The sequence below is a fragment of the Alosa alosa genome, chromosome 22 (genome assembly GCF_017589495.1).
Source record: "Alosa alosa isolate M-15738 ecotype Scorff River chromosome 22, AALO_Geno_1.1, whole genome shotgun sequence".
NCBI lineage: Eukaryota > Metazoa > Chordata > Actinopteri > Clupeiformes > Clupeidae > Alosa > Alosa alosa.
The window spans coordinates 5,689,621-5,704,620 of NC_063210.1; the positions used below are offsets into that span (position 1 = coordinate 5,689,621).

General features: G+C 44.7%; 1 protein-coding gene across 3 annotated transcripts in view; it reads right to left on the minus strand.

The window, feature by feature from the left end:
- Nucleotides 1-15,000, minus strand: part of kcnh4b (potassium voltage-gated channel, subfamily H (eag-related), member 4b) — a 67,164-nt gene that overhangs the window by 28,386 nt on the left and 23,778 nt on the right. For all 3 annotated transcript variants that reach the window (XM_048233374.1, XM_048233375.1, XM_048233373.1), the window contains exons 5-6: nt 4,948-5,188; nt 977-1,134 (exon numbers count right to left, since the gene is read on the minus strand). In XM_048233374.1, the coding sequence (XP_048089331.1) occupies nt 977-1,134; nt 4,948-5,188 (399 nt within the window). The remainder of the gene's footprint in view (nt 1-976; nt 1,135-4,947; nt 5,189-15,000) is intronic.

Here is a 15,000-nt window from a genome sequence, read left to right on the forward strand (position 1 = left end):
TTATCGCGGTTTACCATTATAACGGTAATCGTTAGACACAACATGTTTCATAACAGTGTTTGCTGCCTATCTATCAGTTTGAAGGCCAAATGTGGTATGTGACAATACATTACTCCACAACCAGCTCCTATAGAATCTTTGCATATACTGCTTTTCTACTTGACAATATAGACGCTTTTGTGCTGCTATGGGAACCTAGCAGCTTCCTCTCGTCCCATTCCAACAGAATCCACAAAGCACCAGACGGAAGACTACCCATCCTGCATAGTAAGGAACTGAATTTTGAGACAATTGTTTTCCCTATTCATACCTAATTTATTCAGACGAATCTTCTGTGAAAAAGTAACAGATCAAAGAGCCTGCGGCTGGCTCTGGTTTCGAGTTCATTTCCAACCTCATTCTTTAACAGATGCTTTTGTGGAACGTGACGGCCAGACTCAAGCTGCTTGCGAAGAATCGAAGATTCCCATGAGACCGGATGTGGTGAGATTGATGGGACTGTATCATGAACATGAGAGGAGCTCACGAAGTCTGGGAATCGGACTGAAGTTGTGGACCAAAAGACTCCATTCACAAGGCCTTCCCTCCTAAGGGCTCTACCCAAATCCCCTGTTTCAATGTGTTTTCAGCCAAAACGTTAAAACATCCATCAAGTCAGGATATCTTTTGGAGGCATTAGGGCTGATTTAGGATTTAGGAAGGGCCATGAATCCTTTTTCTCACCTCAATCTTTTCCATATTTCAATCTATTATTTATTTCAACAATCTACTTTAGAAATATACAATTATGGGTTATGATAGATCATTCATTGATAACCATCTACAAATACATATTCATTGTTATTATATATTGGCCAGCCCATCAAAAGTAGCACTGTTTCCTAAGGTACTGCATCTATCATGGCTTTGGCCTTGCTGATACCAGACTCTAGTGCTCTGATGGAGAGGGTCAGTTGTCCAACTCTCCTCTACTCACCACGGTGATGTTGAAGGCGTAGAGGAGGTCGAAGGGCAGCGCCGCCACCAGGTCCACGAAGAACCAGGTGGCGGCGTAGTGGATGCAGATGGAGCGCGAGTCGTACACCACCTGGCCCGACTGACTCACGTAGGTGGTGCGGAAGTTCAGGATGATGTCTGTGGAGGGGAGAGGAGAGGAGAATGCGTGCACACAAACACACACACACACACACACACACACACACACACACACACACACTGTATTCAATTACCTTTAGTTCATCAACTAAATTAGGGCCCAAGGTGTAAACATCCAAACCAATTTGGATGCAAGTGCATAACATGAAAAGTTTTCAGATACTAAAATGAAGTACACATGTTTTACATACTGTGATCTAACCACGCATGAAAAAAAGTTGGAAATATATCAAGCAACCAGTTTACAACTCAGCATCTATCCAGGACAAGACAGGGACTTGGGATGGTTTGCTCCAGATGATTGATTGTGTAGGAAATTGATCCAGTCAGCTGTAGTTTAGCTCAAGGCGTGATTGCACTGTCTGCGGTCTGTGTGGAAGCCCGCCTTGACTGTTTTAAGTTCAGAACACACTAAAACATCTAGGTATGAGTGACTGGCTGCCTTTGGAAAAGCTCTAACAAATCCTGAAAATAAAACTAAAAACTATTATATTTTTATAAGCAATATTCTTTTTCTGTAGTGCTTTTCAAACTGTGTTCTCAGTCGTGTTTTACTGTGAGACCGCTGAAACACAAAATAAAATGATAACTTGTAAAAAAAAGATGCTGAATGCTGATCTGAGATCTGTATCTGCTGACAGCTGAGGCGATTCACTGGTCTGACATTCTCTTGCTATGAGCTGAGAATATCTCTGAATGGCTGCTGCAGACGCAGTCCGTCCTGTCCTGCCAGCGCTGGCTCTACAGCTGACCTTTGATTGAGACATGACTCATGAGAGGTATCATTAGGCTGGCCCAGGACTACTGCAATGTAGCTACATATAAAAAATGTAATTAGGCTAGTCACACACAAGTATACATGTGTAAAATGTTAATTATATATCTATATCTATATATATATACATGAAAAATGTTTGTGTATTGAGTATTGTCTCCCTCTTTGAAAATATGTATATTTGAGATGTGTATGAACTGTAATATAATATGGTTAGGAGATATTTCGTCATGTGCACCGAGACAACTGTTAAACATAGCATGTCAGAGAGTGAACACAAGTGTGAAATGTGACACACCATCGGCTGATATCTACCAACGGTCATGAAACAAGACATGTCATTGGCTAGTCTACTCTGACAGTGCCTCTAAATGGCACCTCGTTGTTGGCAGACCTAACAGTGCCAGCCAGTGTGGGAGCTCTCTAATTGGTGATTCAATAATGCCCGGTGCTCAAAAGCCTTCTGACGCTCTTTTAAGAGCCTTCTGAATAGTTGCACCTGTTCGGGGGTATTTTTAGCGCCGTCTTGAATCCGACCGGCCGGCACAGCCGCTCAGCACTGGCATCAGAGCCGGAACGATCGCTCCTGAGACACACTGAGGGTTCGCTCGCTCCATCGCGGCAGGCAGTTTGAGCTCTCGCTGACAGAACCAGGAAAAAACAGAGCACAGCCTTATCTCGGAAGCAGTGAACGAAATCCTGCCCCGACTAAAATAACCTCGGCCTGTTGTCCTTTTTCTTTGCAATAAAAGAAACTTGCAATAAAACGTTAAGAATAGCGAGGGCAACAGGATCCTGAATGTTGTCAAACTGCTGTAATTATAGGGGTTCAATTACAGATTAGCATTGGCTTTAGTGACCAAGTGCAGGCCTCGGATCAGATGAACATTTAGAATCCAGCTTAGTGGAAACCCTAGATACTTACAGTCTGGCCACAACAATGGCAGCACAGCCTCAGTTGGCCATTCACATGTAAAACATGCTAACAGTAAAATGTGAGTATGCACTTTTATTCACAGAGGACCTGAGAAAGAACTTAGTTTCCTGGCAGTTCACTTTCCTTTCAGTAGCAAAGAAATACTATTTAACACTATTTAAGTAAGAAATTGTGTATCAGTATGACAATAATAAAAAAGTATTATGTATTGCAATGAGTACAATCTATTGGTCTTTAATTAAAAACAAAACACTGGTCGAAAAAGCATATTTTTAGTAAAGCAGCATCACACTCCTTGGGTGTGCATTTTGACACCAGATTTTGAGCACATACTGTCTGATAGTCCACACACTTTAAAAGTGTGATGTATCTGAATGTGTTTTGGTGAGAATGGGTGGCCATTTGTCCTCCTGGACATCAACTCTCCAGCAGAGTTAATTTAACACTCACGTGACGACACTAATCAAGCCCCTTGTGAGTGTGAGATTGCAGCAGTAGTGGGCAAATTAGACACCAGAATGAAATAACACTACACACACACACACACACACACACACACACACACACACACACACACACAAACACACACGCACACACACACAACCTTCAGAAATGTTTTAGTGGTAAAATAAGAAGCTGTGGCATTTAGTCTCTTCGGTAGGTCTCTCAAATGTCAATCCTCAATTCACAGGTTCAAGCTGAAAGCTCAGTAAAAATACAGCCGTTCTCCAATATCCAACAGATTCACCTCTTGACCTTTGTCTCCTTGTCCTCTCCTTTCTCCACTTTCCTTTTCTTGTTGAGCATTTCTCCTGTTCCTTCCTCCACCCTGTTCTCTCTGTCTCCCTCAGACTGAAGCAGACGCAGACACAAGATCACCCAAATGTCAACCCGCTACTCCGAGCCAAGTTCTCCACAGGGCATTTTCGCAATGTTCCGCACCTGTCTCTTCACAAACTCAACCTCATGTCACCCTTTTCAGCTGGAGCTGTGGTTTCATGGGCCAGGTGGTGCTACAACAACGGCAACACATCAGAGAAATGTTAATGTTTATGTTGTAAGGTAGACTGGGTAAACTAGGTGTACAGTGCTTTTCTCCAAAGCCCCTGACACAAAAACAACAAAACCTTACATAATCACACAATAATTCATAGTTTAAAGTAACATTAACACATTAAATAAATGTTTGCCTTTTGTTATTACTTGGAGTCTACTTGCACCGATGTATTCACCTCAAACCAATGATAAAAAATAATTCTGTCTCTTCTGTTCAAAACATGCCACCTTTTTGAATTCCATTTAGTTTCCATTTCACTTTTACAAAATAGCACAATTTTGGCTCGTCTGAAGAAACACCTCATGCGAGCATATACAGCTCTGGAAAAAATGAAAAGACTACTGCACATTTTTCTGATGTCATCCTAGAGTTGCTGAATGACATTCAGTCATATTTAAATTTGCAGTGGTCTCTTAATTTTGTATATGACCGTCAACTCATTCGAATGTCACCCAGCAACCGTAGGATGACATCAGAAAAAAAAGGTTTAATGGAAACCCGCCTATTGACTGCTTATTTTGCTATTTGCTATTATAATAATGTAATAATGTACCTGTGTTGTGCTTTAAATTAGTAACAAGTAACTACTTGAAAATTACATAACTATATGTGTGTATGTATGGGATTTATTACTTACTTTGGATTTATATAGTACACACAGCTTCATTGAAAGACGTTCAACTTAACATTAAGTGTCAGACACTTGGTCTCTGCATTTATCCCAATCCGTGAATTAGTGAAACACTCAGCACACAGTGAACACACAGTGAGGTGAAGCACACACTAATCCCGGCGCAGTGAGCTGCCTGCAACAACAGCGGTGCTCGGGGAGCAGTGAGGGGTTAGGTGCCTTGCTCAAGGGCACTTCAGCCGTGCCTACTGGTCGGGGTTCGAACCGGCAACCCTCCGGTTGTCCGAAGCGCTAACCAGTAGGCCACGGCTGCCAAGTGCAGACGGCTGAGCCAGTATCAACCTAGAATCAACTCTTCTTGAATATTTCTTATTTCTGCATTTAGAACTCACCAAGAATGAACAGCATCTCCACGGCGATGTCACTGACGATGGTGCTCCTGGAGGCTGTTTCCAGGTCGTTGTATGCTGTGAAACACACGTTGTACGGGACAGTCACGGCAACGTAAAAAGTGGCGAGGAGGATCATCCAATCCCACAATGCCTTGGAGATGCTGTAGTGCAGCAGGATGAAGCGGGACTTTTGCACCGTGGCGACCTTGTACTCTGGGAGAGAGGGCTTCTCGAACATGTTCTAAAGGGAGAAACGGGGATGAGAGGACATGTGTGGAGTCACAAAGGGGACCCCAAGACTAGGGAAGAGAAAAAAGAGGACATGTATGCGTTTTAGACACACACACACACACACACACACACACACACACACACACACACACACACACACATGCACACACACACACACACACACACACACACATGCACACACACACACACACACATACACACACATACACACATGCACACACACACACACACACACACACATTACACATACACACACACACACACATACACACATACACACATACACACACACACACAGAGGCACACACACTGCTATTACACATACACACACACACACACATACATACACACACACACACAATATACACACACACAAAAAAAGAGCACACACACGCACATTACACACACACACACACACACACACACACCGCACACACACACAATAATAATAATACACACACACACATGCACATTGGCATCATTATGCAATAATACACACACATTACACACACACACACAATATTATCATTAATAACACACACACACACGCACACACTCACATTCAAACCACCATCTTTTCATCTTTCTCCAAACAGTGCTTCCCCACTGCCCACACCAGAGAGAGGCTGAATAAAGCCACCAGCAGAAATGAATCAATGCAAATAAGAATCCTCCACAAACGTTTCCCTCTCTGAATCACAGAGAGCCGGTGGGGCCTCTCTGATTGGAGGGGGGGGGGGTGCTGAAACCATTATCTCTCCTAAATGACATCTTTTTCCCATGGAGGGAACCATGGAAATCACTCACTGATAAGCCAAGGCTGATGGGATTGTCCGAAAAGATTCAGCCTCATTTAAGGTCGGCCCAGGAAGCGTCCATCCAGCGGCCACCCACGGACAGGGATAAAGAAATAAGCACCCCCTAATGGCCTGGAAACACTTAACAGAGCCACCAGGACGCACAATGGCCACTTTAGATGACCGACTGAGACAGTCCGTATTCTTGGCTAAACAATGGGCCCTGATGTGAGGCAGCTCCGAGCCAAGAATTGTGGGTAATGATGTATTAAATTGATTTTTTTTGTGTGTGTATATGCTGTGTATGTACGCCTGAGTCCATATGTACGTTCTGGTCACAGTACAGCTTGGCAATTATAGCTTCTTTTTTAGTTAAACAATCAAATGGGTGGAATGTGATAATTGCAGCCCATAAATCAAGAAAAAGAATGAGAGCAAAAGAGAAAGAAAAGAGAGAAAGAGAGAAAGGAAAAAAATAGAGAGAGAGAGAGAGAAGAAAGAAAGAAAGAAAGAGAAAAGAATAGATATATATATAGATATATATATATATATAAGGTTATATATATATCACCTCAGGGAAAAATATATATAGAGAAAGAACCGGTTGTCACCTCAGGAAAAAAGATATGAGAACCGGTAAGATCTATTGTGATCAATAGCCCTCGACCTATTTGACACTGTGGCCTCATGGGAAATCTGTGCTCACATCCATGGTGTGTGAAGAAAGTGGCGGAAGGGGGGGATCTGAGGGCTAGACAGTTCCAGTGATGAAACACCAGATTAACGGCCGAGGGGGAAGCTGACCGCTGCAGAGCGGGGGACTCATTGATTCAAGCCGCTTATTCAAGAGGCAAACATACCGCTACGCTTCACACTGTTTTACGGCCTCAGCTCATCACCACCAGATACTGGACACTGCAGCGGCCTGATCCGCTTTATTGATTCAATTCAGTGGGGGAAAGTACATTGATAAAAGTTTGGAGTAGTTTTCTTTTCTTTTTTAATAAAGCCATGTTTTCTCCCTCTCTCAGCATAAAAGTTTGGAGTAGTTTATCTTTTGCTTTTTTAATAAATGATATTTATCTGCATGTGCCATGTTTTCTCATGTGCCCAGCATGGTAGATATTTGTCTGCATGTGCATATATTGATGATGTTTATGTCTGCATGTGCATGTGTTATTATTATTGAATGTCTGCATCCCTGCATGTGCATGTGTGTGTGTGCGGATATTTATGTCTGCATGTGCATATGTGCGTGATAATCGATGTGCGTGCATGTGCATGTGTGATGTTTATGTGCATGTGTGTGTGTGTGTGTGTGTGTGTGTGATATTTATGTCTGCATGTGCATGTGTGTGTGTACCCATTTATGTCCGGTGCATCGTGTGTGTGTGTGTGTGTGTGTGTGTGTGTGATATTTATGTCTGCATGTGCATGTGTGTCTGCATGTGTGTGTGTGTGTGTGTGTGATATTTATGTCTGCATGTGCATGTGTGTGTGTGTGTGTGTGTGTGTGTGTGTGTGTGTTTATGTCTGCATGTGCATGTGCATGTGTGTGTGTGTGTGTGTGTGTGTGATATTTATCTGTGTGCATGTGCATGTGTGTGTGTGTGTGTGTGTGTGTGTGTGTGTGTGTGTGTGTGTGTGTGTGATATTTATGTCTGCATGTGCATGTGTGTGTGTGTGTGTGTGTGTGTGTGTGTGTGTGTGTGATATTTATGTCTGCATGTGCATGTGTGTGTGTGTGTGTGTGTGTGTGTGTGTGTGTGTGTGTATTGTGTGTCCGTGTTTGTGTGTGTGTGTGTGTGTGTGTGTGTGTGTGTGTGTGTGTGTGTGTGTGATATTTATGTCTGCATGTGCATGTGTGTGTGTGTGTGTGTGTGTGTGTGTGGTGATATTTATGTCTGCATGTGCATGTGTGTGTGTGTGTGTGTGTGTGTGTGTGTGTGTGTGTGTGTGTGTGTGTGTGATATTTATGTCTGCATGTGCATGTGCATGTGTGCGTGTGTGTGTGTGTGCATATTTATGTCTGCATGTGCATGTGTGTGTGTGTGTGTGTGTGTGTGTGTGATATTTATGTCTGCATGTGCATGTGCATGTGTGTGTGTGTGTGTTTATGTCTGTGTGTGTGTGTGTGTGTGTGTGTGTGTGTGTGATATTTATGTCTGCATGTGCATGTGCATGTGTGCATGTGTGTGTGTGTGTGTGTGTGTGTGTGTGTGTGTGTGTGTGTGATATTTATGTCTGCATGTGCATGTGCATGTGTGCGTGTGTGTGTGTGTTTTCGATTGGGCTTACATCACCAGGGTCCCCTTGGCCCTATGGGTGCAGGGACAGGCAGATTAGAGGGGACCTCCTCTGGATCACATGATGCCCTTCAATCCCCTCACAGCCCGAGTCCACACTGATCTTCAAGCTCATTAGGTTTCACTCTTCAAGCCTCTCGCATACACACACACCACAAGCATACACACACAAACACACATACACACACACACAAACACACATACACACAAACACAAACACGCACGCACAAAGATAAACACACAGCCACAAACAAACAGATGTGCACACACACACACACTTTTGTACATCAACAACCTGAGCATACACTTTTGTTTGCTTAAACACACACACACACACACACACACACACACACACACAAAAGGCACACACATACACACACAGACACACACGACACAGCAACTCAGCAATACACACACAATGTCCCCTTTTGACTACGACCCCCAACATGCTTCAGGGCAGGATCCAGTGACCTCCACGATGATGGGCCCTGTCCTTGGTAAGGAACCACACAACAATTTCCCTTTTCCGCCCCCCATTTCCCCAGCTATGAATGAAGCATCTGGCAGATGGGTGGTGTACAGAAGAACCCCAGGGCCACGATCATCCAGACTGACGTCACCACTGTCCAGCCCCAGACCCCATAACGCAGCAACCGGCCCATCAATTTAACAAGATCCATACATGTCTCTGATCCTTGTTTGCAGATGTGACTTCAGTCAAGTTCACAACCAGTGTTGAGGACAGAGAGGGTGTAAGCTGCTGGTTGAAGCTGAGAGGGAAAATCATTTGGGAGTTTTGATATTATCTCTGTTTCCTGCAGTGGTGTGTGTGTGTGATGAAAATGTATTGAGAAATGTGTCATGTGTTGTAAATGCCATGTTGAATCTGCTTTGATGAAATAATGTTCCCCAAGGGCCAAAAAAACTGGCCTAAACATGTACCGGTACCACTCCTAATGCTAATATACTATAGCTTGTATCCATTCTTCATTAATGTCAGCTGCTGAAATACCCTTAAACAAGTTTAAGCCAAATCCATCCAGAGATCCACCAGATACATGCTATATCCAGGCCAGATCCAAGCTAGCCTGGAAATCCAGACCCAAATCCAAAAGATGAAGGGTCTGGCTATGAGTAATGAAAATGGCCCAACTTGAGGGGTGGCACCAAGCATGTATTTGAAAATATCACTGCACGCAATTGGATAACACTACAACCCATGTTTACTGACTGATTTGACGCAATTGGATAACACTACGACCAATGTTTCCGGACTTCGACGTTTCAGTATAAGTATATATAAATATATAAGTATAAGCATATATACTCTTTTGATCCTGTGAGGGAAATTTGGTCTCTGCATTTATCCCAATCCGTGAATTAGTGAAACACACTCAGCACACAGTGAACACACAGTGAGGTGAAGCACACACTAATCCCGGCGCAGTGAGCTGCCTGCAACAACAGTGGCGCTCGGGGAGCAGTGAGGGGTTAGGTGCCTTGCTCAAGGGCACTTCAGCCGTGCCTACTGGTCAGGGTTCAAAGCGGCAACCCTCCGGTTACAAGTCTGAAGCGCTAACCAGTAGGCCACGGCTGCCCCAGCGCTGTCATCATCTGTTTAACTCGCCTCTGACCCGCCTATATCAGATACGCCAATGTGATTGGTGCAGCTCGGTTTGATGGGCATAGGTCATGAGCATCATTACTTGTCGCCAGAGTCACTTGCTGAGCAAATTCAAATGTAGCTCTCGCGAGAACTCTAGATTTCCAGGGTAGATCCAAGCTAGAACCAGGGCAGATCCAGACCAGATCCATGCTTGAACCAGGCTAGATGCAGACCAGATCGGGGCATATCCAGGCTAAATGCAGATGCAGACGAGATCAGGCCAGATCCAGGCTAAATGCAGATGCAGACCAGATCAGGGCATACTCAGGCCAGATCCAGGCTAAATGCAGATGCAGACCAGATCAGGGCATACTCAGGCTAGATCCAGGCCAGATCTGCTCTAGTATCAGCTGCCTCCATCTGGCTATGGCCAGCTATGAGGTGTTTTTAGTGGTGTCAGCAGTGGCCTCTCTACCCTGCCGAGGCATAAAAAGCAGGTCAGAGCCAACAGAACGGCCTGATGAAATGGGTTATAGTACAGTAGACTCTGCAGGTGGGGGCAGGGCGGTGAAGGACAGGACCGAAAATGGAAAGAGGAATTGCAACAAAAAAGGGAAAGAGAAGTTCAACAACAACAGCAGAATAATAAATAGGCCAGACAGACAGATAGGCAGACAGACAGACAGCAATACAGACAGACAGACAGACAGATAGGCAGACAGACAGACAGACACCCTGGGCTAATAAATCAATCAGAAATAGTCAGAAAGATGGCAGGAGACAGAAACAGAGATACATTATTTATAAAATACTATAACATTTAAATTGGCTAAATCTTTTGTTCAGTCCAGACCACAGTAACTCAAATCTGACAGTTTCCCTCTCTCTCCATATGCACTCTGGGCCAGATGTACGTAGATTTGCAAACGCAGCGTTATCATCGTCATGGCCAACTCGCAGAAAGTGCACGTGGCCGTTTACGTGGTATTTATCAAACCTGCTGTTCATCGGGTAATCGGTGTCTTTCTCCGGCCGCTACCGCAATCTGCGAACGTTCACAACTCAATGCCATACTTCAATCACAAGCACAGTGGAGTGAAGTTAACTGATGACAACATTAAAAGGAATCAAACGTTTAGCGATCATGAATTAACACAATACATGATAAGATGTCAACAAGCAGGGAGATAATGAAGAGCAGTAGTTCTACTCAAACTAAGGAAGGCTGGTCAAATCTAGGCTAAGGAAGATTGGTCAAATCTAGCAAGCAGGAAAGTTTAAGTGGATGACATGAAAGTGAAAGTTAAGGTTGCTTTTGATATAGTACAAAGATGCAAAACTGGTGTTCTAAATAGCGATTTTCTTTGAAAGTTTCTCTTACTGACGCATTTAACCGCTATTTGGATTAACCTAATTAGGCGCATCTTACGCTTCTCCTCCCATCTATTTACACAAAACTCTCAAGGATAAGCGCCATTTTCAGCTCCTGCAACAGGCAGTCTCCGGTTTTACCCAAGTGTGGCCTGTTTGTACATACCGCGCCATGTTTCAAAATACGCCTCAAGTGGGCGCAAAAGCGCTAGTCCATCTGCCCCTCGTTATAACCCCTCCGGAAGCTCATGAACTGACCCTTGCTCCCCCTGCCTTGGACACAACACTGCAGCCACTACAGCTCCCAATCACCAGAAGTAGGTACATACACACCAGAAAGTGTCTAGGCATGAAATGTAAAGTAAAGCATTTTCAACACTCTTACATGAGTAGACAGATCATCATATCAACAGAGACAAATGGAAGTGAATTGAAGCTGAATGAGATGGTATGAGGTTTGGTGGGAGGCAGACAAGGGCTTCTAATGTCATTCGGAAAATGAGGTGTGCAGTGAGTCCTATTGACCTTGTTAATGCTTGAATATGCTTTCGTCATCCCAAATCAGCCGTACGTCCTGATCAAATCAGGTGTACACATCCACCCACCCACGCATGCACACACACACACACACACATACTCACGCACACACACACACACACACACACACACACGCACACACACACACACACACACACACGCACGCGCACACCACACACACACACACACACACGCACGTGCGCACACACACCAAAGTGTTCAAGGCATACATCCTGTTCTGACTTGAAAAGCTGCACCATGCAGGTGTGATGCTAAACCTGGGTCTGAAGAGCTGCTAATCCTCCTGTAGTAGGAAGGTGGGGAAGGGTAGAGACGTCTCAATGTGTACACACACAAGCAAGCACACAGCATGAAGCTTGCATACATTTGCAGATATATGGCAAGCTCCCTTTCTCACTTATTAGGTGACACACACATAGACATACATACACACTCACATGCATATCCAGCATTTGTGTTATGGTGTGCTTGTGTTTATGTGACTCAGCTCGATCCCTGAGAATGTGAAGACGTTTGTGTGTGTGTGTGCGTGTGCGTGTCTGTATCAAAGTGTGTGTGTGTGTGTGTGTATGTGTGTGTGTGTCTAAGTGTGTGGGTCTTAGCACAGGCCAGATTAGACGTAATCCCTCTGCCGTTCTGACAGCTGACTCTCTGGAATAATTCAGACGTTTCTCTGAATGATGAGTGGAACAGCATACCCTCTCTTGAATTATCTCTTCCCAATTCTCTCTCTTCGTACAGTTTGTCTCTTTCTCCCTCTCTCTCTCTACCTCTCTTTTTTGTCTCTTTCTCTCTCTGTGTTCAGACCAAATGACAAATGCACAACTTTACAGTAAAACACCCCTTTTTATTCTCTCTCTCTCTCTCTCTCTCTCTCTCTCTTACTCTCTCTCTCTCTCTCTCTCTCTCTACCTCTCTTTGAATTATCTCTTCCCAATTCTCTTCAGACACGAGTCTCTTTTCTTCCTCTTCTCTCTCTACCTCTCTTTTGTCTCTTTCTTCTCTGTGTTCAGACCAAATGACAAATGCACAACTTTACAGTAAAACACCCTTTTATTCTCTCTCTCTCTCTCTCTCTCTACCTCTCTTTTTGTCTCTTTCTCTCTCTGTGTTCAGACCAAATGACAAATGCACAACTTTACAGTAAAACACCCTTTTATTCTCTCTCTCTCTCTACCTCTCTTTTTGTCTCTTTCTCTCTGTGTTCAGACCAAATGACAAATGCACAACTTTACAGTAAAACACCCTTTTATTCTCTCTCTCTCTCTCTCTCTCTCTCTACCTCTCTTTTTGTCTCTTTCTCTCTGTGTTCAGACCAAATGACAAATGCACAACTTTACATTCTCCCTCTCTCTCTACCTCTCTTTTTTGTCTCTTTCTCTCTCTGTGTTCAGACCAAATGACAAATGCACAACTTTACAGTAAAACACCCCTTTTTATTCTCTCTCTCTCTCTCTCTCTCTCTCTCTCTTACTCTCTCTCCATCTTTCCCCCTCCACTCCTCCACAGTTCATTCTCCATCTTTCCCCCTCCACTCCTCCACAGTTCATTCCATATCACCCTGCCAGCATAAAGCCACATGAGGGGAGAGGAGAAGGTGAGGAAAAAAGGAGGATGTGAGGGGAGAGGAGGAGGTGAGGTGAGAGAAGGAGGGGAGGAGAGAGGAGGAGGTGAGGAGAGAGCAGGAGGGGAGGAGAGAGGAGAAGGTGAGGAGAGAGGAGGAGAGAGGAGGGCCGTGGAGGGGAAGCGTGGGATGACTTTCAGAGCAACTGCACAGGGGCAGCAGAGACGGGCACCTTTTTCCCCTCGCTCGATTACACACACGCACACGCACACGCACACGCACACGCACACGCACACACCACACACCACACACCACACACCACACACCACACACACACACACACACACACACACACAGGAGCAGGGGGGAACGGGAGCCTCTCAGCATCTGTTCCTGCCAGCACAGCCCACATCAGCCATCCATCTCAACCCATAGCTCACCCCAGAGAGAGATAGAGAGAGAGAGAGAGGGTAGGAGAGAGAATGTAAGGAAGATAGTTAGAGAAGGAAAGAGGAGGAGGGGGAGAGAGAAGGAGAGGAGAAAGAGGGAGAGAGTGAGGAATGGTCAGGAGCAGATAGACAGCAAAGTAAAGAGGGAGGAAGAGAATAAGAGAGAAAGAGAGAAGAGAGAGAAGGGGGGTGAAGAATATAGGGAAATAAAAAGAGAATGAGGAAGAGATGGAGGGAATGAGAGATCAGCTATGGATGAGGAGAGGAGAGAAGACTGAGAGAAAGAACAGAGTGCAGAATAAATGAGCATTGGGGGACAGCAGGAGTGCAGAGAAGGAGTGCAGAGAACGAGAGAGAGAAGAGAGAAGAGCGACAGATCAGGATACCGTAGCACGGAGGAGTAAAGGAGAGATTAAAAAAGACAGAAAGAGAGAGGGAGAGGTGCTTGGATGGCAGGTTCTGAGGTGACTTGTAAACCTCCCAACCTCCACACACACACACGCCACACACACACACACACACGAAGTGCACCAGGAGATAGTTTCAGTCATCAGTTTCTCTGATCATCCTTGAGCTCTCTGCCACAGAGCCCCTGTAGCTGTGCCAATTAGGAGCGTTAAGTTTCAAAGCGAGAGGGAACAAGAGAGAGACACACACGGAGGGCAGACAGAGCGTGTGTGTGTGTGTGTGTGTGTGTGTGTGTGTGTGGGTGTGTGGGTGTTTCTGTGTGTGTGTTGGTGCTACTGTGTGTGTGTGTGTCTGTGTTTCGGTGTGTGTATGCTTGTGTTTGGGAGTGTATTTGTATGTCTGTGTTAGCGTATGTGCTTGTGAATGTGTGTGTGTGCGTGTGTCTGTGTGTATGTTTCTGTATCTGTGTGAGTGTGTAAGTCTGTGTGTATGAATTAAGTTGAATTAAGTGACCAGTTCCACTATAAACCTTCGCTGGCTCTTTTCCTCAGTGGCCACTGCTTTTGACACTGCAATTGCAACACTTACAGATGGAGTTATTCTCGAAGGCTAGCAAGCTCCCATGCTTAAAGCCCACAAACGTCTCTATCAGACACTAACAATGCACTGTTGGGACCAGGGGGTAAGGATTTGGAGAGTTAGTTTCAGCTAGTTAGCATCATGGTTGGCTGCCAGGCTGCCA